The sequence below is a fragment of the Tamandua tetradactyla genome, chromosome 18 (assembly GCF_023851605.1).
Source record: "Tamandua tetradactyla isolate mTamTet1 chromosome 18, mTamTet1.pri, whole genome shotgun sequence".
In the NCBI taxonomy this organism is placed as follows: Eukaryota; Metazoa; Chordata; class Mammalia; order Pilosa; family Myrmecophagidae; genus Tamandua; species Tamandua tetradactyla.
Genome location: NC_135344.1, coordinates 62293756 through 62319043, shown reverse-complemented (window position 1 = coordinate 62319043; position 25288 = coordinate 62293756). Strand labels below are relative to the sequence as shown.

Here is a 25288-nt window from a genome sequence, read left to right as displayed (position 1 = left end):
AGATTGTAAAAAGTGTCCTCTTGGAACTCGTAATTATTTGTCACGTGCAGTGACTTTCAAAAAAGCCTACTTTACTTTTCTTCCTTCTCCTGCCCTTTCTGTGTACATCTTGTGTTAAATCCTAGCATACCATTCCAGAGAAAAAAATTCCAGGATCAACAGATGACTCATATCTGAGCCTAGCATCCGACACTGTGCTACCACTAATATGGGAGATTCTTAGGATGGAATACACGGTTTCCTTGCCCATTTCAACCAGCATCAGACACTGTTTTCAATGATAACCTTGGCTCTGATTTCAGGTGTCAGAGAGCTTAGCACCCATCCTGCCCCTTCAGTATGTCTGTGCTCCAGACAGTGAACACACATTACTGGCAGCCCCTGCCCAGTTTCTCCTGGAGAAGTTCCTTCAGCACGCCTCATACAAACTCTTCCCCAAAGGCATCCAGAACTTCAAGAGTCCCGTATTGGCCATCGACTGCTACCTTAACGTTGGACCTGAGGTAAAGGGGAAAGAGGGCTCAGTACTGCTCTTCCCAGCTTCCATTCATTGTTTTTCCATTTTAGCTCTTGTTAGAAAGCTTAAAATGGAAACAAAAAGGAGCCTGTGATACACTCATTTATGTAAAGGTGCACGCAAAATGTGATGTCGTTTGTACCTCCCAGACCTATTTCAACTCTCAAAAATAAGTCAGTGAACACTCATAGCTTAACTCATATGGCAGCTCTCTGAGCTTACCCTGCTGGCCTGAGACCTAAGCAGCTGCTTCCTCCTAGGTGTCATAACATTTATCAGACTGTATTGTAAATTAGATGGCTAATGCTTCTGCCACAAAACTATGATTTCTCCAATGACACACAATCTCTTACCTATTAAGAGGAGTGGAATGATTGCTAAACAAATCAGTGAGGACCACCTGAAACCTTTATAGCTGTCATTTCTCAGCTTCTTAACTCTGGGCTTCTCTCTCTTCTACTGTTTCCTGGTTTCTCATTTTTCCCCTCCCTATTGTTTCTTTCTCTCTCTTTCCAGTTCTTCACCAATTTTACTTTTGTCTTTTTAACTGCCAGTTGTACCTCCAGATTTCTGACCACAGATGCTTCAGGACTTAAGAGTTTCTGCCATTGAGCTTTCCCTTAGAATTAGGAGTTTTTTTTAAATTCCATCCCATTCTATTCATTAAAGTAATATATTCTCCTTAAAAACATTTTTAAAAGTAAAGACTAGGTATAAAGAGAACCAACCGTATTCAATTTCATCAGTGCAAACACTTAATTTTACATTGTCATTTTTATGTTTTAGTAACCTAACTGTGGGTTAGAATGTGAACTGTACAATTTTAGAGGAAGAAGGAACGTTGAAAGTCATCAGATATATAACAACACCTCTTATGATATCTATTTAAGTTATGTTTCTAACCCAGGCCTCCCAATTCCTACCCCAGAGTACAGAGCTCTTGTTATTAGATACACAATCACACTACTACTGCTACTAATGCTACCCAGTATTTATTAAATGCTTATCAACAACTGGTTTACATTAATTAAATTCCAAAACAGCCTTACAAAACAGGTACTGTTGTTTATCTCTACTTTACAGAGATGAAGATGAGGAAACTGAGGTACAGTGACATCAAGTAAATTAAACAGTACCACATGGCCACTAAATGAAGGAACTAGTATTTTAACCCAGGCAACCTCACCAGTGGATTTACCCATTCTACTGTTTTAACTCTTTTAAATCTCCCAACTGTTTTATCTACTTCCCTGTAATTTTTATAGTTATTTTCATAACTTTATAAAAATTTAAAAAGCCGTATAGAGCTAAATATTAAAATTCATGTATTATTTTAAGCCTCTAGTTGAAAATTTACATATATCTAAAGAAAAAGCTGATTCAAAATATTTTTTTCATTCTCATCAATAAGGTAATTGAAGCATCTAATCTTTTCTAAATATGCCTTTCTGTGGAAGGCAATTTTTTGTTTGTTTTTTTACAGGATCCGAGGTAGAGAGACTTCTTTGGTTTCTTTCTAGTAATTTCTCTCTTAACAGTCCTTTATTATGAGAAGAGAAGCTTTAACCAGGTTAAAACTTGGCCAACTACATAAAAGAGGAGCAATGATTATATAACCTATCCATTTAAGTCAAAACTGAAAAATTTCATCTCTTTAGCTTACCCTGAAATAGAAAGATAAAAGGAGGACATTGGTTCATGTGGCTAAAGTGCAGACATTGTGCTTGCTTTTGAAATGAAAGTGCTATTTCTGTTTAATGATTCCAGGTGGCCATCTGCTATGTCAGCTCCAGACCGCACTCCAGCAATGTCAGTTGTGAAGGGGTGCTTTTCAGTGGACTCCTCTTGTACCTCTGTGACTCTTTTGTAGGTGCTGATCTTCTGAAGAAATTCAAGTTTCTAAAAGGTAAATCAACTTTAAAATATTGTTTGTGAATGCTATTGGTTCTCACTAAACAAAATACGTTGGTAAAACTATAAAAATCGATTAAGTAATTGTTTTCTATTACTAAACATGTGGACGAATAACCAGATGTGTAACCATATTAAATGGGCTTTGGCCATTACTAACTTTAGAAAGGAATGGTGCAATGCAAGAAGTAATGTTTCTCATATAATCTAGTTTTAATAAAAATCAGATTAATTACTATACATAACATAACTATACATATTCTCTAGTAATTTGAATATAAAAACATATTACTGGGTCAAGAATCAACTGCAGCAAGTTGGTTTAACTGCATCCCCTGACATTTTAGTTATGATTCTGGTACAGAAGCTGAAGTTGCTTCAGTAGGTATGCACCACAGAAAGAATCAGAATTGGCTAAGAACAAACTGCAGGTTAAACTTCAGAAATATTAATAAGCTGACCTTTGAGGTTGGTGAAAAAAGGTTAAGATTCAGAATATTGCACACAACATGCTACCATTTTTATGAGAACAGGGGAAATTGTGCATTTACTTGTATATGTATAAAGTACCTCTGGTGCAGTGGTTCTCAACCAAGAGCAAGGGGTGGGGCAAATTTGTCCTCACCCCCCAAGGGATACTTTCAGTTGTTACACTTTGGGGGTACTACTGGCATCTAGCAGGTAGAAGCCAGAGATGCTGTTAAAGATCCTACAAGGCACAGGACAGCTTCCCACAACAAAGAATAATCTGGTTCAGTAGTACTGAGGTCAAGAAATTCTGCTTAGAAGAACACACAAGAAATGTTCTAACGTCAGTTACCACGGAAAAAGAAATTGTGATTGGGAGATGTTTCACTTTATACTTTTAATTTAAAATATATATATATATCTTGCAGTACTTATACAAACAAAATAAATAATAAAATAAACCATTCTAGTAGGTTATTTACCTATATAATGATTTCCAGGTGTGTTAGCTTAGGGACTATAACCAGAGAAATGGTAAGCGGATTCTTTGTAACTTCAGTCCTTGAGCCTAGAATACATTTCTTCCTGCCTTTTTTTTGAAGGTGCTACCCTGTGTGTCATCTGCCAAGATAGAAGCTCCTTACGCCAAACCATTGTCCGCTTAGAGCTAGAAGATGAATGGCAATTCCGCCTCCGGGACGAGTTTCAAACTGCTAACAGCAGTGATGACAAGCCTCTCTACTTTCTTACTGGTCGCCATGTATGATCGTTTAAAGAGACCAAAAATAGCAAAGAAATGCCCAGGTGGGGTGGGGCAGAAACAATTACTTGGGATGGTTTTTTTTTTTTTTTTTCCAAGTACAATCACTGCGGAGCAAAGTGCAACATATTTGTCTATTCTCCAAAGAACTCCCTAAATATGACCCAACTCTTTGGGGGCATCACTCTTCTTTAGTTCCAATGACAGGACCTTGAATTCAGGTTAACTCCACCCTAGGAAGTTATGCAATGACAAAGGATATGGCCTGCCCACAGGATCCTAAAGAGGATATACTTTGGAGAACGAAGATGGAGTTTGCATTGTTTTTTCTACTATGCTATGTTAGGGGGAAAACTGACTTTCAGCATTAGCTAGCCTGAATGTGTTACATGAGACTCACACCATTGGTGTGGGAATTGAAGATTAATGTTGAGGCCCGAATCCTCAGTTTCTCTTCAAATCTGTACTTTGGTACAGCATTACTCAGGGGTCTGAAATGATAGAATGTAGAGATATTTGTATTTAAAAAAAAGTAGTAGGTATGTCTGTCTCTGTGCAGTGTTAGTTTAAGATTTATAATCTTTTATGTATTGAAACTTGGCAAAATTTCCACAGGAGTTAAAAGTTTACTATTTAAACTGAACAAACAAATCAGTAAATGCAGAGCAGGCATTGTGTGTGTTATGCAGCTTCTCCTAGTTTAATCCCTTTGCTTTTCCCATTCAAATCTTTAAAAATGTGTCCAGCCTTTAAGCACACCATGACTATGAGAATTCAGAACCGTGATTAATCTTGTGCAAGGAGAACCTGTAGCTGAGCCAATTAACAGTTTTCAGCAGATAGCCAACACCCACTCTGGGTGGTTGGAATTAAGAAGTTGGCATCAGCAAAGCTAAATGTCAGATTGATGTTTTGTGTGGAATGGACCTAGTTTGTTTCCTTTTAGGAGGGACTCAAGCACAGCTTACTTTGAAACATACAAGGACTATTAGTTGCCTTACACTGAGAGCAACACAGAAATTGCTGAAATGGGAACCAGGAAATAGGGTCACAGAAAGAAGTGAGAACTGTTTTTATTTAATCCTACTAGTGATTCTTTTCTGATAAGTAAGGAAGATTCCATTAAGAGTCTTTCTGACTCATTAAACTTAGCAGGGGTGTTTTCCAAAGTCAACAGTAGGAAGCATAAATTTCTACAGATTTCTCACCATATATTTTAATCAAAAAAAAAAAAAAAGAATTTTTAAAACATCCAGAACTAAGTCTATGGGAAGTTCATTCTTAAATTACTCTAGTTCTCATCAGTAAACAATCCTGTGTTTTCTCATGAGCCCACAGGTATCACTTATCCCCACTTAAAATGGCCATTTTACTTGAATCTATGACTTGTTCATAACCTGAAACTACTGAAAAGGGCCTACTAAGCCTGCATTTACTTAGAACAAATAGTGTTAAGTAGCTTTATTAATCTTGTGATAACAAGGAGTTTACAGCTAGTGAAAAGATGGAATGTATTAGTCTGAAAATGGCTCACAGATCTTTCGGTTTTAATATAGCTAATTATGATACTTTAAATGTATTTTGAAATGAACAATTCCTTTTAACCCAATTTTTTAATTGTCCTTCAAAGAGGACCTTCCCTATATATACTTTTAAAATACTCCTTAACTTTAGTACAGCAGAATTTTTGGCAAAGAGGTACACTTTGAAGGACATTGGTTTAGATATGAATGTATTTCAACTGTTCCTGTTTTATTGAAGGGCCTAAGGTGGACCATATCAATTAACCCACTGTTTGTGCAATATTCCCATAACTTTATAGGGCAAATAAATACTTGATCCAATTCTAAAACAGTTTTACCTGGAGCAGATGGCCTCTTGGGTTTCTTCTGGCTTCGACTTTATAGTCTAAAGAACATGTTTTAAGGTAGTTAGTTTAGATGCTGTTATTGTATAATACTTAGAGCTGCACTCTGAAAATTCAAATGATTATGACTTCTTAAGTACTACTTAACTCTTTGGAAGAGAAATGCCAGATTAAAGCCAAAATCAGACCATCATTCTGATGATGGAGAAATTCAAATTGACCTGCCTGTTCTTTTCAAAGCCTGTCTTACTAAGGTTTGTATCATTTAATATCACCTTATCAGTATAATTTTTTAGAGAATATTAGGTCCTTCTCCGTTAAGGATTAAAATTGCACAAGCACGGGACACCATGATTTGTTAATATATATTTTGGTGTGTTCAGCTTTAAGCCTTGCCATCCCTTAGAACACTGATGTGGTATGAATGTATTAAATAGACCAGCATAATTTAACTATAGACCTGTTGAATCTTGGCATGTGTGACAGTTCACACAGGTTAATACTGAATGTAAACTAAAAATGAGAATTGTATTCAAACCTTTTGGCTGTAATTTATGCAATTGCTTTTTGTGAATTTTAGAAAAGGGGGGGTACCTGTGTTACTTTATTATTGTAACATTTTCTTAACCAAAATTTGGTGAATTTCACTAGTCAGTCTACCTCACATTTTGTTTATGATTTTAAATTGTCTTAAGTTGTGTCTATAGTATGTTACTGTCCTTTAATTTGGTAAATGTATTAAAATTCCCCTCCCACCTAGAAGAAAAAAATAGTTTAATTTCTTTAAATTAACTTTCTGGAATGCTAAAAAAATGGAATGCGCTCCATGACTCTGGGAAAGTTTAAGAAAGGCTATAACCCCACATATCAGGATGGATGACATCGAGGGTCCTATCAATTCTAAGATTCTAGTGTCCTGAAAAATAGTCCAAGGAAAGCACTAAACAGATATTTGTTGAATGAAAATCTGTGGCTTATAAAAGGAGATAGAAACATAAAATACTGTATAGACCATGCCCATTTGCAGATTCCTCCATAAACATGGATAACAGATTCTGAAACGATTATTAAAGAAATGTTAGAAATTTTCATAGTACATCTCCAATAAAATCCTTTATAGACAGCAGTTATACTCAGACTTTGGTGTCCTTGTCAGAAACAGAACTATGGGTTGCCAGAGCTATGTTATGATATAAGGTGAATACTGACAACCTCCAACTTATTTCCAAACTGTAAGTTTACCAACTTTTGTGTAGAAATAGCTTTGTTCCAGAAAAATGCCTTTCAAATATGTAAAAAGTGGTTAAAAAAGAAGATATTGAGATAGAACCCATAGAAACACTCTTTCTAAACCAGAGGGCCTGGCCTTTACCCACAGGAGGCGCAATAAATATTTAAGCCAGATTTTATGGTAAAGTAGACACTACAAAAGTTCCACTATATATTCCCTTTTTTTCACCAGAAGACCCAAGAGCCATAAGAAAAGGTAGAAGATGTAGTCACTACCTCAGAAATCAATTTTGGCAATCTAAACCCCTGATGGAATATGTCTAGGTAGGAATATGGCTGTGTTCCTATGCAGAGTTAAGACTCCCAACTGGGCAGTCATGCAAAGTTTAAGCAAGAACAATTAAAATAGCACTGCATGTCTGTTGTAGTCAATGACGTTAAGATAGTCAAGCTTTTAGTAGATACACAAAGTTCATCCTTATATGTTATGAACTTAAATAAAGATATTGATATTTGTAATTATTGCAAAATAAACTAAAACCATTGCATGGGCCATGAAGACATGGGCCATTCGCGTCTTAGTCATCACTGAATTCCCCATAAAATTTAATGGTTCCTAAAATCTATTTACTAGACTTTTTTTTTCTTTAGGAACCAACATCTATTTGACAAAGCAGCTGACAAAAAATTTATAGCCAACTTTTATATAACCAGCAATTATATAATCAACCTCTTTTGAAGTGTGTGGCCATTAATGTGTATACTTACCATGTTCATTAATGTGTATACTCACCATGTTCACTGCTGCCTCCACCACTCCATAGAAACTCTCTTCTTTTCTTAATGTCACCTGTGCCTCCCCAGTCTTCAAATGCAGTATGACGGTGTTGACCATTCTTTAAGTCTTAACTCTTCCCTTCGTTTCTACTCCTCTCCTCAGGTTTCCCTTACCTTGTACCATGCCTTTTCAGTTTACTCTTCAATGAAGGAGTTCCTCACAACTCTCTTCCACCTTTTCCCATTTTACAAAACAATATATTTTCTAAACCTTTAAATAACTAAACTCATAAATTTGATCATTTTAAACTCAAATTCTAACTCCAAGCGATTGTCTCCACTTGGAAATTCTGTAAGCAACTTAAAATCTTAACCAAAACTAAGCTCATCCTCCCCCATCTAATCCTCCCGGTCTAATTCTGTTGTCTTCCCTTCTCAATCAACTTAGCTACCCAAACCGAGATTCCCAACTACCTTGATTTTTTCCCATGATTCTTCTTAGGTCAGTTATCAAGTCCTATCAATTCCATAATTGTAACTCTCCGAGGTTTATCACTTTCCATATCTTCATCCACAGATTTAGTTCAGCGTTTCAACATCTTTCTCATAGACTGCCAGAGTAGTCTCTTAATTGTCCTCAAGTTTCAGATTCCTCATTTGCAAACCCTACCTCAAAGAGCTGTCATATAGATGATTAAATAAAATGATGCAGCACTTAACATAGGTCTTGCACATCACAAAAACTTATGTTAGGCATTATTAATAATACTTTTCTTAGAGAATACCTAGCCTATAAAACTTGAGGGTCTGTATCTTCAAAATAAAGATGAAAATAAATGTTTTTTTTCCAGAATGGTAACATTTAAACCAACCAATCCATATATACTCTCCACCACTCCTTAAAACCAGAGTCTGGCTTACCAGTGAAAGAAGCATACTATGGTTTATATGGAAATTAGGTCTGTATAATGAAATCAACATACCCCCAAATTTCATCATGTTTTAAAAAATCATGGCATCTGTCAGGCAAACAATGAGAACCAGGGGTTATTAGACAAGTCTCAAACCTAAAGCGAAATAAATGGTAAAGTCTAAAGCTGGACCATCATGATGAGTCAGAAGGAAATGTTTCCAATGCTTTCACCATTTCACCCATATAAAGGTTATAGGTTCCTTATGCTACTCTACAAATAATGCAAGCATACATCTATAGAGTGATAAAATATATACCTACTAATCTTAAGAGCTGAAATTTTAGCCATTTTTTAGAGGAGAGAGCATTTCAGCTCATAAAAATAATCAAAGTTAAATGATAGTGGTATTTGATTCTTGAGCTATGGCCCTTTATTAATTCTTTGAAAGACCAGATAACTACCAATTTCTTAAACAGAAAAGATTATTTTGTCTACTGGAGATAAAAAGTTCAGTTGAGTTGCTGCTGACAGAGCAATCTAGTGATAGCTATCTTTAAGAAGCAGTGTTTTAATCATATTTCAAGGTATCAAACCTAAGAAACACCCTGAAAAAGCACAAATGACACCACACTTTTCACCATTATTTTAGTTAGTACATTTGTCACTTAGAAAAAGCTATCAAGAACTTTATTATTTTATTCTACATTATGTACAGGTCATAAAAGGCCACAGCAGTTTATCGACATATAAACCCTTTAAAAGTAGAGGGCACTATGAAGGATAGACAAGTATCAAAATGAAGTCCAGTAATGAGGGCATATACTCAGTGCAGTATATCTGAGGAATAAGAAAGCAGATACCAAGTCATCCATGTTTAGCTTGCAACTGTTCCATAGGTTCTCATATACCTCTTTGGGATTTGTTAACAGGCTAAGTGTGTTGGGTTGCCATTTATTTAAAAACGTGGAACCAGAATGAAAGAATAATGACCGCTGCAGACCCTTCCTAATTCTAGTAATCTATAGCTCTCCAAGGAGGAGAGCCCCAATTATTTATCCATTTTCCACTGCTTCCTGCTATTAAGAATAAGAAAGCGAAATGGAAGAAATAGCTCAATATTCCAAATTCTTCCTGCTTATTTGGAGCTTTCCTTTTCCATGGAGGTTCCTCTAAAGTATACCTCTGACCTTCTATGAATTAGTTTCAGTTTTCTGAACACCTAATATTGCACCCCCCTTGAATAAACTCAAAAACATTGGTTTCCGCTCTATGAAAATACAATCTTTAAACCTATAACTGGTATCAGAAGATCAATATAAAAAATACAGTACCAAACTACACTGGTATATTTCCATATTAAGAACTTCAAAATATACTTATCACTGAGACCATAGTCCTTGCATTAGTTTTCAGTCCACTATGAACAATTATCTGCTGCATGTAAACATGTCTGAAACTATAGATAAAATACATTAATCATAAATTTCTGTAAAAGATAATAAAATATCTTCTTTAAAAAACAAAACAATAATAAGCTATTACTGCATTGTTTCAATTCTATGAAAATGGAACAACCTTATGGTTGTTGCCAGTCCTGAGTTCATTGTAATAAAAATGGCCCTAGTTCCTGGTTAAAGTCAGCAACCAATCCATTCTCTTCAGTAGATGTCTTCTAGTACTGTAGGCAAGAATCTGTTTTAGGTGTTATTCTGTCCATTAATAAAATTATAAACCAGAAACTGACCAGTCCCACAGTACTGTGTTGCAAACAGTTTTCCATCAGGAGTAGGATCTGAGAAAGCAATTTCTTCTTTACTCAAATATGAGCCATATATAAAGTTACTCCTATTAAAAAAAGGGAAGGGGAGAGGAGGAAAATATGGAAGGGTAAATTAATATTTCTAATCATTATAAAAGTGGGAAAAACTATCATACATTTTTCACTAGAAAGGTATATTCAAAAAATTGTTGAAAATAACTATCTAAAATACTCATGTACTAAAGTCAAAATATTTTATAAAAGCAACAATGGTTTTAAAAACATTTACCCAATACCCCTTCTTCGTGATAAAAATACTCAGCAACTAGTATAGAACATGATAAAAAGCATCAACTAGCATCAAAGTTACTAGTGAAAGACTGGATACTTCCCCCTAAGATCAGGAACTAAACAAGAATGTCTACTACCCTTACCACTCCTATTTAACATTGTACTAGAAGTTCTAGCCTGGGCAATTAGACAAGAAAAAAAAATAAAAGCACCCAGATTTGAAAGGAAGATTCTTGTCATTCCTGTAGTTGACATGAACTTGTGTATGGAAAACACTAAGGAATACACAAATTTTTTTATAAAAAAGAAAATATTAGAGTTAATAAAGGAGTACTGCAAGGTTACAGAGGACACAAGATCAATATTTACAAATCAATTGTAGGGTGGGCCATGGTGGCTCAGCAGGCAGAATTCTCACCTGCCATGCCGGAGACCCAGGTTCACTACCTGGTGCCTGCCCATGCAAAAAAAAATATCAACTGGATTTCTAATATGCTAACAATGAACAATCCAAAACTGAAATTCAGAAAACAATTAAAAAAGAATAAAATACTTAGGAATAAATTTAACAAAAGGAGTGCAAAATGCATACACTGAAACTACAAAATATTCTTGAAAGATATTAAGGAATACAGAAATAAATGGAAAGCCTTTTCAGGTTTATGGCTCAGAAGACTTAATATTGTTTAAGAGGCAATAACCTCAAATTGATCCACAGGTGGCTTTGCCAAAATTTACAAGCTGATCCTAAAGTTCATGTGGAAACACAAAGATACCAAATAGCCAAAACAATCTTGAAAATTAAGAGCAAAGTTGGGGGACTCAAACTTCCTCATTTCAAAACATACTACAAAGCTACATAATGAGAATGGGACAATGGGTATATGAATAGACATACAGACCAACAGATAGATTTGAGAATCCAGATTTAAACCCTATCATATTAATGGTCAATTGGTTTTTGACAAGGGTGTCAAGACCATTCAATGGATAAAAACTAGTCTTTTCAATAAATAGTTATCGGAAACCTGGATGTCTACATACAAAAGATTGAAACTGAACACCCAAACCCAAGACTGCTGATTAGGGAAAAGCTGGGCTCACTTTTCTCCCAGAAAAACAACTAGGGGACAGGCAGAAACTGTTCAATGCTTCTGGGATTCTGGAGATCAGGGGGAGTGCTGTGCAACACCCAAGAAAGTTCCAGATGAGGAGACAGAGAAGCAACGGTGAGAGATTACTGAGTAACCCCAGCTAGTACCCATCCACCATTCTTGGGGGTAGAAAGCTTCAGGATATTCAGTCCCTGTCTGGTGGGTGGCTACAGATTGACAGGGCCGCAGAGGTTCACCTTCATAAGAACAGGGTGGGGCACGGTCTAGCGCTGTTCCAACTTTTGGCTGGTGTGCCAGTTTGAAGCTATTATGTACCCCAGAAAAGCCATGTCCTTTAATCTTCATTCAATATTGCTGGGTAGGACCTTTCTGATTGTTTCCATGGAGATGTGATCCACCCAATTGTGGGTGGTAACTTTTGATTAGATGGTTTCCGTGGAGATGTGTCTCCACCCATTCAAGGTGGGGTTGCTTATTTGAGTCCTTTAAGAGGGAAGCATTTTGAAAAAGCTTTGGAGCCACCAGAACCAAGAGAGCCCATAGAGCTAGAGACCTTGGAACAGAAGAAAAACACCCCCCAGGGAAGCCTTATAAAATGAGGAGAAAGCTAGCAAACTTCGCCATGTGCCTTTCCAGCTGAGAGAGAAACCCTGAATATCATCAGCTTCCTGAACCAAGGTATCTTTCCCTGGATGTCTTAATTTGGATGTTTTCATGGCCTTAGAACTATAAACTTGCAACTTAATAAATTCTCCTTTTTAAAAACCATTCCATTTCTGGTATATCACATTCTGACAGCTTACTAACTAAAACAGCTGGCAAATTTGGACTCTTAGGACCTACGGTTTCAACAGCCCGGTGCTGCTATGCCATTGTCTGGATCCCACAAGGAGCTAAGGAGAGTCTGCCTTCTGAGGACTGAGGGGAATAGCCTGTTGAAGAGCATCATCTGCTTTCAGGTGAAGAAAGCACACCTCCAGAAAGACATGTAATAGGCTTTTGAGTGAAGGCCAAATGCTGGGCAAACCAAGAAAGCAGGCCCAGGGAGCGGAATTAAAGACTTTATGACATCTTTACCAGACCCTTTCCCTAGGGCACTGTGGAACTGTGTGTGCTCTCTTCATGGGTCCCTGGCCAACCCTGGTTGGGTAAAACTGACAAACCAATAAGAGCATTAATACAAAGTCAATGAACGGAAAATCTTTGACAAGAGAGAATCCAACTTTCAGAAAAAAAATCACTTAAGATAATCTGATGCCCAGATATCAGGAAAAACTACAAGCCATATTAAGGAAGATACCCAGTGAAAGGAGCAAATAAAAATATTAGCAGACATACAGAATTTGGAATTAATCAAAGATGGTCAAACAAATCTAAATTAATTCAAGTAGACAGCTAAAGAGATAAAGGTTATTAAGAAGACACTGGGTGAGCATAAGAGGAATTTTTAAGTCTACAAATTAATAATCTTAAGGAAATGAAACCATAATAGATGAAATTAAAAATACACTAGAGGCACACAACAGCAGAACTCTGAAGAGGCAGAAGAAAAGATCAGGAAGCTAGAAGACAGAGCATCTGAATTCAAACAGAAAAGAACAGATAGAGTAATCAATGGGGAAAACTGAGTAACAAAAAGCACAGCAACATTCACATCATGGGTGTGCCAGAAGAAAAAGACAAAGGGAAAGTGGGAAGAAAGACCATCTGAGGAAATAATGGCCAAGAACTTTCCAAGTCTTATGAAAGGCAATATCCATGTCCAAGAAGTGCAATATACTTCACACCAAATAAGAGCAGACCTACTACAAGACACATACTAAACAGAACATCAAGTGCCAAAGATAAAGAAAGCAGAAAGCGAAAAGTGCCTTTTTCTCATCAGAAACCATGTAGGTAAGAAGGCAGTAATATGATTTAAGACACTGAAAGAAAAGACTGCCAGCCAAGAATTCTCTATCCAGCAAAATGGTCCTTCAAAAATGAAGAACGGCTTAAGATATTCACAGATAAGCTAAAGCTCAGAGAGTTCCTTAACCAGAGACCTGTCCTACAAGAAATAGTAAAGGGAGTCCTGCAAAGGAAAAGACAGGACAGAGGCTTAGAGGAGAGTTTAGAAAAGCATTATCAGTAAAGGTAACTAAAGGGTAAAAAGAGATAAAAATAAGATATGACATATAAAAAAAGCCTATAGATAAAATGGTTGAATTAAGTACTGTTATTACAGCAATAACACTGAATGTTAATGGATTAAACTCCCAAATCAAAGGACACAGGCAGAATGGAGGGAAAAAAAATATGAAGCATTATATGCTATCTACAAGAGACTCAACTTAGACCCAAGAATACAAATAGGTTGTAAGTGAAAGGATGGAAAAAAATATTCCACGCAAACAGTCTAAAAAAATAGTTGGGGTAGCTATACTAATATAAGACAAAACAGACTTTAATTGAAAACCTGTTATAAGAGACAAAGAGGGACATTACATATTAACAGGGACAATCCACCAAGAAGAAATAACAATCATAAATTTATATGCACCTAACCAGGGTGCCCCAAAATACATGAGGCAAACACTAGCAAAATTGAAGGCAGAAATCGACGTCTCTACAATAATTGTTGGAGACTTCAATATACCACTCACATCAATAAAATATCTAGACAGAGGATCAATAAGAAAAAAAAGAACTTGAATAATCTCAAATGAACTAGACCTAACAAACATGCAGAACAAAGCACCTGAAAGCAGCAGAATAAACATTCTTCTCAAGTGATAATGTATCATTCTCCAGGACAGACCACACATTATGTCAAAAAATAGGTCTCAATATACAAAAAGATTGCACTTTCTCTGATCAGAAAGGAATAAAGCTGGAAATCAACAAAAGGAGGAAGAATGGAAAATGCACAGTTATGGAGGTTGAACAACATGCTCTTAAACAATCAGTAGGGGGTAAAGAAGAAATTGCATGAAGTCAATAAATTTCTTGAAGCAATGAAAACAAAAACAAGATATCAAAACTTATGGGATGGAGTGAAGGCAGTACTGAGAGGGAAATCTGTAGCCCAATTATTTACATTAAAAAGGAAGAAAGAACTAAAATCAAATACATCCGTGGAGGAACTAGAAAAAGAACAGCAAACTAATCCCAAAGCAAGCAGAAGGAAGGAAATAAATATTAGAGCAGAAATAAATGAAATTGAGAACAAAAGGACAATAGAATCAACAAAACCAAAAAATCGATTCTTTGAGATTAATAAAATTGACAAGCTCTTAGATAGACTGACAAAAAGAGAAGATGAAAGTAAATTGTATCAGAAATGAGAGGGGACATTACTACTGACCCCATAGAAATAAAAAAGATCGTAAGAGGATAGTATGAACAACTTTATGCCAACAAACTAGACAACTTCAATGGACAATTTTCTAGAAAAACACAAACAACCTAGTACAATGACTCCAGAAGGAATAGAAGACATAAACAAACCTATCACAAGTAAAGAGATTGAAACAGTCATCAAAAACCTACGAACAAATAAAAGTCCAGGACCAGAGGGTTTTACAAGTGAATTCTACTAATCATTCCAAGAAGAATTAATACCAATCCTGCTCAAATTCTTCAAAAAAACTGAAGAGGAGGGAAAGCTCCCTATTCTACAAAGCCAACATCAACCTAATACCAAGGCCAGTAAAGATACTGCAAGAAAAGAAAATTACAAACCAATCGCTCTAGTGAACACAGATGCAAAAATCCTCAACAAAATACTCACAAATTAAATTCAACTGCACATTTAAAGAATTATTCCTTAGTGGAAATGTAACCCACCTCAAACTCTGAAATATGTTCTACAACTAATTGTGGTACAGTGTTTTGAAATTTATTGCTTTTTTGTATATATGTTATTTTTCACAGGAAAGAAAGAAAGGAAAAACGTCAATTGTGATGATAAAAAAAAAATATTTAAGCCTTCTAGCCTCCTATATTCTACAGCACCTAGAAGGAAATATCTGAAAGGATTGTGTGGTAGCCCATGACAAACTCTGGAATCTGTCCTGTGACTTCTTGTTGAGGCATGCTTTGAAAACTATTGCTTTTTTTCTTTGTTTATATGTTATCTCCACAATAAAAAAGTTAAAACAAATTATACACCATGATTAACTGGCCTTCATTCCAGGTTTGCAAGGGTGGTGCAACACAAGAGAAAAATTAATGTAATGCACTAAATTAATAAATTGAAGGAGAAGATCCATATTATCATCTCAGTTTATGCAGAAAAGGCATGTGACAAAATCCAGCATCTTTTCTTGATAAGAACACTCTGAAAGATAAGAATGGGAAACTTCCTCAATATGATAAAGGGCATACATGAAAAACCTACACCTAACACTGTTCTGAATGGTAAAAGACTGGAAGTTTTCCTGCAGAGATCTGGAATAAGACAAGGATGCTCACTGCTACCAATTATTCAACATTGTGCTGGAAGTTCTAGCAAGAGCAATTAGGTAAGAAACAGAAATAAAAGGCATCCTAGTTGGAAAGGAAGAAATAAAACTTTCACTATTTGTAAATGATATGATCCTATACCTAGCAGGTCCTGAAAAATCTACAACAAAGCTATTACAGCTAATAAACGAGTATAGAAAATGGCAGGATAGAAGATTAACATGCAAAGATCAAGAATATTCTATACACTAGTAATGAGCAATTTGAGGAGGAAATCAGGGGAAAAATCCATTTACAATAGAAACTAAAAGAATTAAATATCTAGGAATAAACTTAACCAAGATGTAAAGAACCAATATTCAAGAACTACAAAACATTGCTAAAAAAAATCAAAGAAGACTTAAATAAATGAAAGGACATTCTTTGTTCATGGATTGGAACACTAAATAATCACTAAGATGTCAATTCTACCCAACTGATGAATAGATTCAACATAACCCCACTCAAAATTCCAACAGCCTACTTTTCAGAATTGGAAAAGTCCAACAGCAAATTTATTTAGATGGTTAAGGGGTCCCAAATAGCCAAAAAAATCTTAAAAAAGAAAAATAAAGTCGGAAGACTCTCACTTTCTGACTTGAAAGCATATTTACAAAGCTACAGTGGTAGCAACAGCATGGTACTGGAATAAAAGTAGACATACTGACCAGTAGAATGAATCGAGAGTTCGGAAACAGACCCTCATATCTATGATCAATTGATTTCTTTATGTTCTAGTTTGCTAGCTGCCAGAATGCAATATACCAGAAACAGAATGGCTTTTAAAAGGGGAATTTAATAAGTTGCTAGTTTACAGTTCTAAGGCCAAGAAAATGTCCAATTAAACAACTCTATAGAAATGTCCAATCTAAGGCATCCAGGGAAAGATATCTTGGTTCAAGAACGCCAATGAAGTTCAAGGTTTCTCTCTCAAGTGGAAGGGCACATGTCAAACACAGTCAGCATTTCTCTTTCTCTCTCATCTGGAAGGGTACATGGTGAACACATCATCATCTGTTAGCTTCTTCTCCTGGCTTCCCGTTTCATGAAGCTGCCTGGGAGGCGTTTTTCTTCTTCATCTCGAAAGGTTGCTGGCTGGTGGACTCTGCTTCTCATGGCTATGTTGTTCTGCTCTGCTCTCTCTGAATCTCTTCAAAATGTTTCCTCTTTTATAGGACTTCAGAAACTAATCAAGACCCACCCAAATGGGTGGAGACAAATCTCCCCTAATCTAGTTTAACAATCACTCTTGTTAGATCACATCTCTAGGGAGATTATCTAATTACAGTTTCAAACATACAATACTGAATAGAGATTAGAAGAAACGGCTGCCTTTACAAAATGGGATTAGGATTAAAATATCGCTTTTCTAGGGTACATACATCATTTCAAACCAGCACATCTGACAAGGATGCCAAGTCCACCCAACTGGGACAGAACAGTCTCCTCAACAAATGGTGCTGGGAGAACTGGATATCCACATTCAAAAGAATGAAAGTGGACCCTATCTCACACCTTATTCAAAAATTAACTCAATATGGACCAAAGACCTAAATGTAAAAGCCAGAATCACAAAACTTCTAGAAGAAAATGTGGGGACGCATCTTGAAAATCCTGAGTTGGGGGTAATTTCTTAAATCTCACATCCAAAGCAAAAGCAACAAAAGAAAAAAATTAGATAAATGGAATCTCCTCAGAATTGAACACTTTTGTGCTTCAATGGCCCCTGTCAAGAGGATGAAAAAGCAGCCAACTCAATGGGAGAAAATATTTGGAAACCACATTTCCAATAAGAGTTTGATATCCAGAATGTTATTTTTTAAAATCCTACAACTCAACAATAAAGACAAACAGCCCAATTAAAAAAATGGGCACAAGACTTGAATAGATATTTTTCTAAAGTAGAAATAAAAATGCCTAAAAAGGACATGAAACAATGCTCAACATCTCCAGCTATTAGAGAAATGCAAGTCAAAACCATAATGAGAAATCATTTCACACCTACTAGAATGGGCACTACTGAAAAAAAAAAAGGGAAAACAACAAGTGTTGGAGAGATGTGGAGAAACAGGAATATTTATTCATTGGTGGTGGGAACGGAGAAAGGCACATCTGCTGTAAAAGACCTCAAGAAGCTAAATATAGAACTGCCATATGATCCGGATATTCTGCTACTAGGTATATACTCAGAAGGACTGAAGGTAGGGACATCAACAGACATTTACACACCAACGTTCATAGCAGCATTATTCACAATTGCCAAAAGAGGGAAACAGCCCAAGTGTCCATCAACTGATTTGAATGGATAAACAAAATGTGCGATATATACATATGATGGAATATTATGCCGCTGTAAGAACCATGCAACAACATGGATGAACCTTGAGGACATTATATGGAGTGAAATAAATCTGATACAAAAGGTCAATTATGATATGACCTCATTAATAGGAACTAAATATAACTAAGCAAATTTATTATGTTAATATCTAGTATATAGATCAACAGAAGATAGAATGAGGGCAGAGGATGGGGAGCTGATGCTTTATTTGTTATAAGCATGTAATGAAATTGATTGTAAATGCTTGGAAATGGATAGAGATAATGGTAGCACGTTATAGTGAGTGTAATTAACAGCGATTATATTTGAGTGCAATTATGGCTGAAAGGAAAAGTTTAGGGTTGGGTATGTCACTTGAAAGAAAGCCAGAGGCTGAAACATGGGACTGTATAGTATAGTAAGCCCTCTTGTAAGTGAAAATGTTCTAGAACTGACTGTGGTGATGAAAGAACAGCTCTGTGAATATACCAGAAGACTACTTTGTACACTTTAGATGGATTGCATGGTATGTGAATTTATATATTAAAAAAAAAAAACTGCTTTAAAAAATAGTTCAAAATAGATCAAAGATCTAAATGTAAGGACTAAAATTATAAAGTCTTAGAAGAAAATATAAACATAAATCTTCATGACCTTAGATTACACAATGGTTTCTTAGCTATGACATCAAAATTTCAATGACAGAAAAAAAGAATATATAAATTGGACCCCATCAAAATTTCAAACTTTGTGCCTCAAAAAACACCCATCAAGAACCATGCATGTAATGGGAGCAAGTATCAGCAAAACAAATCATAAGGAATGTGCATACCGAATATAAAGAACTATTGCAAATCAACAATAAAAAGAAAAATAACCCAATTTAAAAATGGGCAAAGGATCTGAATAGACATTTCTGCAAAGAAGATACATATATATCTTTTTATATTTTTACACCTTTTTATATTTTACACCTTGTCGGCTATATCTATATCTATATATAGCCGACAAGGTGTAAAATACCCTCAAAATCATAATTTATTAAGGAAATGCGAATCAAAACCACAATGAGATACCACAAAACCTACAATGATGGCTAAAATTAAAAAGAAAATAACAAGTGTTGGTAAGGATGTGGAGATACTGGATCCTGCAATACTTTGCTGGTGGAAACATAAAATAGTACCGCTTTGGAAAACAGTTTGATAGTTTCTGAAATGGTTAAACACAGTTATCATATGACCCAGAAATTCTATTCACAGGTGTAGACCCCAGAGAAAAGAAAACCAATGTCCCCACAAAAATTTGTATACAAATATTCAGAGCAGCATTATTCATAATAGCCAAAAAGTAGAAAACACATAAATGCCCATCAACTGATGGATAAATAAATATGGTATAGCCACAAAATGGAACATTATTTGGCAATAAAGAAGAATGAAAGCAATGGGTGAAACCTGAAAACCAGTAAAAGAAACCAATCACAAGAGGCCACATAATTATATGATTCCATTTACAAGCCATGTCCAGAATAGGCAAATCCACTGAGACAGAAAGTACATTAGTGGTTGCTGGGGGCAGGGGAGGAGAGGGAGATGGGAAGGGAGAAATTAGGAGTGACTGCTAATAGATATGGAGTTTCTTTGGGGGATGATGGGAAAGCCCTAAAATTAGATAGCAGTGATGGTTGTACAGCCTCATACATAACTAAAATCCATGGAAATGTACACTTTAAATAGGTGAACTTTATGGTATATGAATTATATTCTCAATAAAGCTGTAATTTAAAAAATTTATCCAGGATATAGCCTTTTAGTAGACTTTTGATATTGTAACCTTAATAGAGAGTGCTAGGGGCACTAATAATTAGAAGGACCACACAGGAAGGAAAAATAAATGCAAAAAACAGAAACCCTGTGTATTTTTAATAAGAAGCTTATGGTGGAAATTTCATTACCACATATAGCAAATACAAGGACTGTACAGACTTTATTATTTTATAAAATAGAACTACCTTATGATTATCATAAGACCTAAATCTATAAGAGTCACTGGAACAGCAATACCCTCCCTTTTAAGAGGATGCATTTTCCAGGCATTTAGTTCTTAAAGAACCAAAAACGTATCTGTCATGAAAAGGACACAGATTGTTACTCATTTATAAACTAAGGGAGATAGACCACCAGATCCATATTAAGCGCTAAGATCCTCAGAGCAATAGGATCTCATGTACGACAATAACAGAAAACAGATTCCATGAATAAACAAAACAGACTACGCTAAAACCTACATTTAATGAATTTAACCTCCTCAATGAACCTTTTAGCACCAAAAAAAAAGCATTCATTTTATCTGATAAACCAAGTGATGAAAGTGAAAATAAAAGTAATGAAAGACAGATAATTAACAAAAATAATATTCTGAATTAATATATATTTCCCTAAAGGTTTTGGTTGTGTTTAAAAGAAGCAGGTTATTTTGGCCTTACATCATTGTTATATATAAGTGAGTCTACGTGTTTTAATAATATTTAATGTATCTTACTTTCTTCCTCCTCAAATTAAGTTCACATAAAAAGTACTTATAGGGCGGGCCGCGGTGGCTCAGCGGGCAAAGTGCTTGCCTGCTATGCCGGAGGACCTCGGTTCGATTCCCGGCCCCAGCCCATGTAACAAAAACAAAAAAACAAAATACAATAAAACAAGAAAATGTTTAAAGATGTTTCCCTTTCTTCCTTCCTTCCTTCCTTCTATCCTTCCTTCCTTCTCTCTGTCTTTCAAAAAAAAAAAAAAGTACTTATAGATCCAACACACTGACCATCTTAAGCCAAATTTATATTTAGGAGAGAATTAAAGGTTATATATACACTTTAGTTACATATTAATCTTAATACTAAAAATCTGCTTAAATTTTAAACTACTGCAAATCATGTGAAGAATCAAGTTACCTTAGGCATTCAATCATGCGAGAAGCAATTTTCTTCCGACGCATCATGCTGAATACCCATATTCGACTAATCCCACAGATTGCAGGTTCAGGCAACGTTGAGCAGCACCAGGCTTTTTGCCTCTCAAATCTGACTTTTTCTTCTTCTGATCTGATAACTGGAAGTTTCTCTTCTATTACTCTGTAGCCCTACAGATGTTAACATAAGGGAAAAATTGTTTTAAGGGAGAATGCTAATTAGTAATTGTCTAGTATTGACCTCAGCAAAGAGTTTACTACATTTGTCTAGCTTTATAACACCCTACAGGAAACAATTATGCTTTCACTTTCATTTTTAGGAAACAGACAAAGCTGGATCAAGGAGAAGTTAATTTCTCTAAGCTTTGGATTCCTCATCTATAAAGTGGATATATCCACTATCTCTCTCAGAGGCTGAGAAATTAAATAAGGTGATAGGAACTGAATGCTAATTCTCTCCAGTTCCCATATTCTAAGGATCAGCAAAAGGACAAATTAAGAACTCAGCAGTAATAACTGTTTCTGTGACTGCTATGATAGTTCTAGGATTCACAGCTGTGTGAGAACTAGAACTAGGGATGGCAGAAGATGTCACTTAGAAAGCTCCTTTCCTCCCCACTCCACTACATTTAAGGGGGAAAAAAAGGTGCCTTAAGAAATAAACATCCTCTCTTCTGGTTTGGTGGCCAAATAAGGACATGGCCAGCTCACTGATAGGATATGGTATGCAACTTAAAGCAATTAGATAGCACAATTAAGAGTTAGAAAAACAGGGAAATAATATGTAGCTATCTTCTACTCTGAACACTGCAACAAATCATTTTTGGAAGTAGGTGGGATAGGAATTACAAAAACAGTCTCCTCTATGAAAAAGTGAATCTCGGTATGACAAACTTTCCTGAGTTAATCACTCATACCAAAGTTATATCTATCCCCAAACTACCAGCTTAACATATAGAAATCTCATGCAACTTGTTCTGACCTTTTATTTCATTAGAGAATTTTATGGTGAAGCATACATTTGCAGATAGCTATTAATATGCTAAAGATACCACAGAATAGTAGTCACATGCAGTATGCACTGAATTCATGGGTGAGAACATGCCCAAAAAAGACACAATTTTAATGGGGTAATGCCTCAAAGTGAGTATCATTAGGGAGTCCAGAATCTTCTGTTCTCTTAGGATGGCCCCAGTTACTACAAAACTCTCATAATATGAACATATCCTTAGTGTTTGTTTATTTTTGTACAATTTGGCCCCTAAACATAAGCCAGTTTATCTAGTTAGCTCAACCAAAGAAATGGTGATCTACTCCAGGGGTTGGGCACACTTTCAATAAAGAGCCAATTGTAAATATTTCAGGCTTTGAACTCTACCTGATCTTTGCTGCAACTATTCAACTACTCAACTCTGCTTTGTGGTGCAAAGGCTGCCATAGGCAACATGTAAACAAATGGACTTGGCTATATTACAATAAAACTTTACTTACAAAAACAGGATAGATTTCAGCACAAGACTGTAGTTTGCCAACCCCTGATTTATTCCAGTGCTGGAGGAACTTACTGAGACAGAAATTACATTAGTACCCACATGGAAACGTCCTAAGTGTAATTTAACAGTACTTTTGATTCTACAGAATTTTTACCTTACATACTGTCTTGAGAAACTTATTCCCTTGCAAGATATAACTCCAATGTAGCAAAGAATCACATACTAGAATTCTTGTATCCATACCTTTCATTACATTAAATGTAGATGAATTTATCATGATTACCTTATTCAATATGAAACAGTAAACTCATAAATCACTGAACTATTTTTGAGCACTCTTCAAAAAATCACTTACCCATTGGATATGTTCCGCAATGAGGCAGCCAACCACTTTTTTGTCATTAGAAATAAAAAGAAGTGTTTTAGTTCTGGAATAGCACATTAGCGGAGCCTGTTGGAAACCTAAATCATTATCAACCATCTCTCTAATCTCGTCAACCTGCCAAATAAAGAACAATATTTTAACAGTAAAAGCATTGTATATATGTAAGTAGTACTATTTCAGTTCAATAAGTTGAGCATATTATTGCAAACAGGACAGCCTCTAATAAGCTATTTTGAATGACTAACTCACTTTGCTAGTTCAGTAACTTTTTTAAAGCCCAGTGGACACTTAACAGGATAAGGGAAGATCTAGAGGGTGATGCCAAGGCCAAGTTTTAAATCATAGCAATCTAGGGAACAAGAAGGGTAAGAGCTTCTAAAATAATAAGGAACTTAAGGCTTCCCATTAAAAGCATCATGGGTTTGTGAATTGGAGAACTTTACTGGAATCTTAGCAAGACAAGCCACTTTTCTTCCTAAGACTTAATTACCAAACAGACACAGATGAAACTAGTATTTACTCCTCATCAACCATTATAGGCCAAATATTATGTAATGCTCTTATATTTAAATATTCTAATCCATTTAAATTTAAATCCAACATCTTATAGGTCTACGGTTCCTCACTTTACAAATGGAAGAAATAAAACTCAGAGATTAAGTAACTTTCCCGTATCAGATATCAGACATCAAGAAAACCAAAGAGCAGGAATCTGAACCAAAATGTTTATATAGCATCAAATTGTATTTCTTCCAGTTTACCTCTTAGTATGTCAAGGTAAAATATAATTACCTCAGACCTTTTTAAGTACTCAAAGCAAAGACCTTTGTAAGCACTTAAATATTAGTTCCTTCCCCTTTACTACTGTCAAATAAACATCCACCTTTGTTACTAAATTTAAAAGGCAAATAACCTTTAAAAGAGTTAAATATTCTTATTTCTGACACACTGAATATCATGCAGCTTATCTCCTATTCAGTGATGAAAACTCATGTCTTTTCCAATCCTGGAACAATATCCCATAATTCAATTTCTGATTCAGTTCCTATAAGAAAGCAACTCACAATTCCCTGGATTTTAATTTTTAACCGATTCTAGGTTATTAACTAGAAACCTACTGAACTGTAAATTACTAAAATTTTGCTCAGAAAAACTAAAATGAATAAAATGAGCTTATACTGAGGTTTCTTACAGTCTGGCTGCCATATATAGCAACATAGCAAAGCTCCTATTATGCATTTCTGCATGATGATAGCTGAAATCCCAAAATTTCCATAATTAAAAAAAATTGATCAAACATTAATTCAAGTATTTATTTCTGTGCAAGGATCAATGTTTCAACCTATTAGGTACCTATTTAAGTATTTGGGATTGCCCCATAATATATAAAGGTTGTCCTAAAAAGACAGAAATCACAGAATAAACTTATATTTTAAATAGAATGTTAGTTACATTGTCAAAGAATAGGTTAAAAATATTTTTCTTCAGCCTTCTTTTCAGATGAAGCACTTCTTAAGTTAAAGAGGTCCAACTGTTAATCTGAAAAAAGTACAATAAACACACTATTTTCCCTATGTGTCCAGTCATTTTGGACAGATTGTAGTATATTTAACTGTTTCATATAAACAATTGGACCCACTGATTTTTATTATGAGGTACTTCTCTTGAAAAAGAAGCTGGAGGCTGAAGAAAACTATACAGAATGTATTATTTGAAAACATAATATATTATTTAAAAATAAGTTTATCTTAACAGTTCCTTACTTTTAATATACCCTATATAGTGAAATGGTTCCAGGTATCATTACCTCCCTGGTTCATTTCTCAACAAAGTAAACTCTCTGAATCCTTAAATTATAGAATTACAAGTTGGACTAAGACCTACCTCACACTATATAAGAGGACTTTCTTTACCATTTCTACAAATATATATGATTACTTCAGTTTAATTTCAGGTTTACTACAACCTACTGCTAAACCGATTTCTTCAATAAATTTAATTCAGAAATTTGTCCTTAGAATGAATTTTTATA

General features: G+C 35.3%; 2 protein-coding genes across 13 annotated transcripts in view; one reads left to right on the top strand and one right to left on the bottom strand.

The window, feature by feature from the left end:
• GREB1L (GREB1 like retinoic acid receptor coactivator) overlaps positions 1 to 7811 on the top strand; it is a 353788-nt gene extending 345977 nt beyond the window's left edge. For 5 of the 7 annotated variants that reach the window (XM_077135830.1, XM_077135828.1, XM_077135832.1 and 2 more), the window contains exons 32-34: positions 303 to 503; positions 2285 to 2423; positions 3499 to 7808. In XM_077135830.1, the coding sequence (XP_076991945.1) occupies positions 303 to 503; positions 2285 to 2423; positions 3499 to 3662 (504 nt within the window). In that variant the 3' untranslated portion in view covers positions 3663 to 7808. Of the gene's footprint in view, positions 1 to 302; positions 504 to 2284; positions 2424 to 3498 lie in introns of all 7 variants that reach the window. The other 2 variants (XM_077135834.1, XM_077135833.1) reach the window with 2 other exon arrangements.
• Positions 7812 to 9097: 1286 nt separating this feature from the next.
• The window catches only part of ESCO1 (establishment of sister chromatid cohesion N-acetyltransferase 1), an 84513-nt gene continuing 68322 nt past the window's right edge, over positions 9098 to 25288 (bottom strand). For 4 of the 6 annotated variants that reach the window (XM_077135836.1, XM_077135835.1, XM_077135839.1 and 1 more), the window contains exons 9-11: positions 23227 to 23370; positions 21362 to 21549; positions 9098 to 10289 (exon numbers count right to left, since the gene is read on the bottom strand). In XM_077135836.1, the coding sequence (XP_076991951.1) occupies positions 10142 to 10289; positions 21362 to 21549; positions 23227 to 23370 (480 nt within the window). In that variant the 3' untranslated portion in view covers positions 9098 to 10141. Of the gene's footprint in view, positions 10290 to 21361; positions 21550 to 23226; positions 23371 to 25288 lie in introns of those variants that run through there. The other 2 variants (XR_013165240.1, XR_013165239.1) reach the window with 1 other exon arrangement.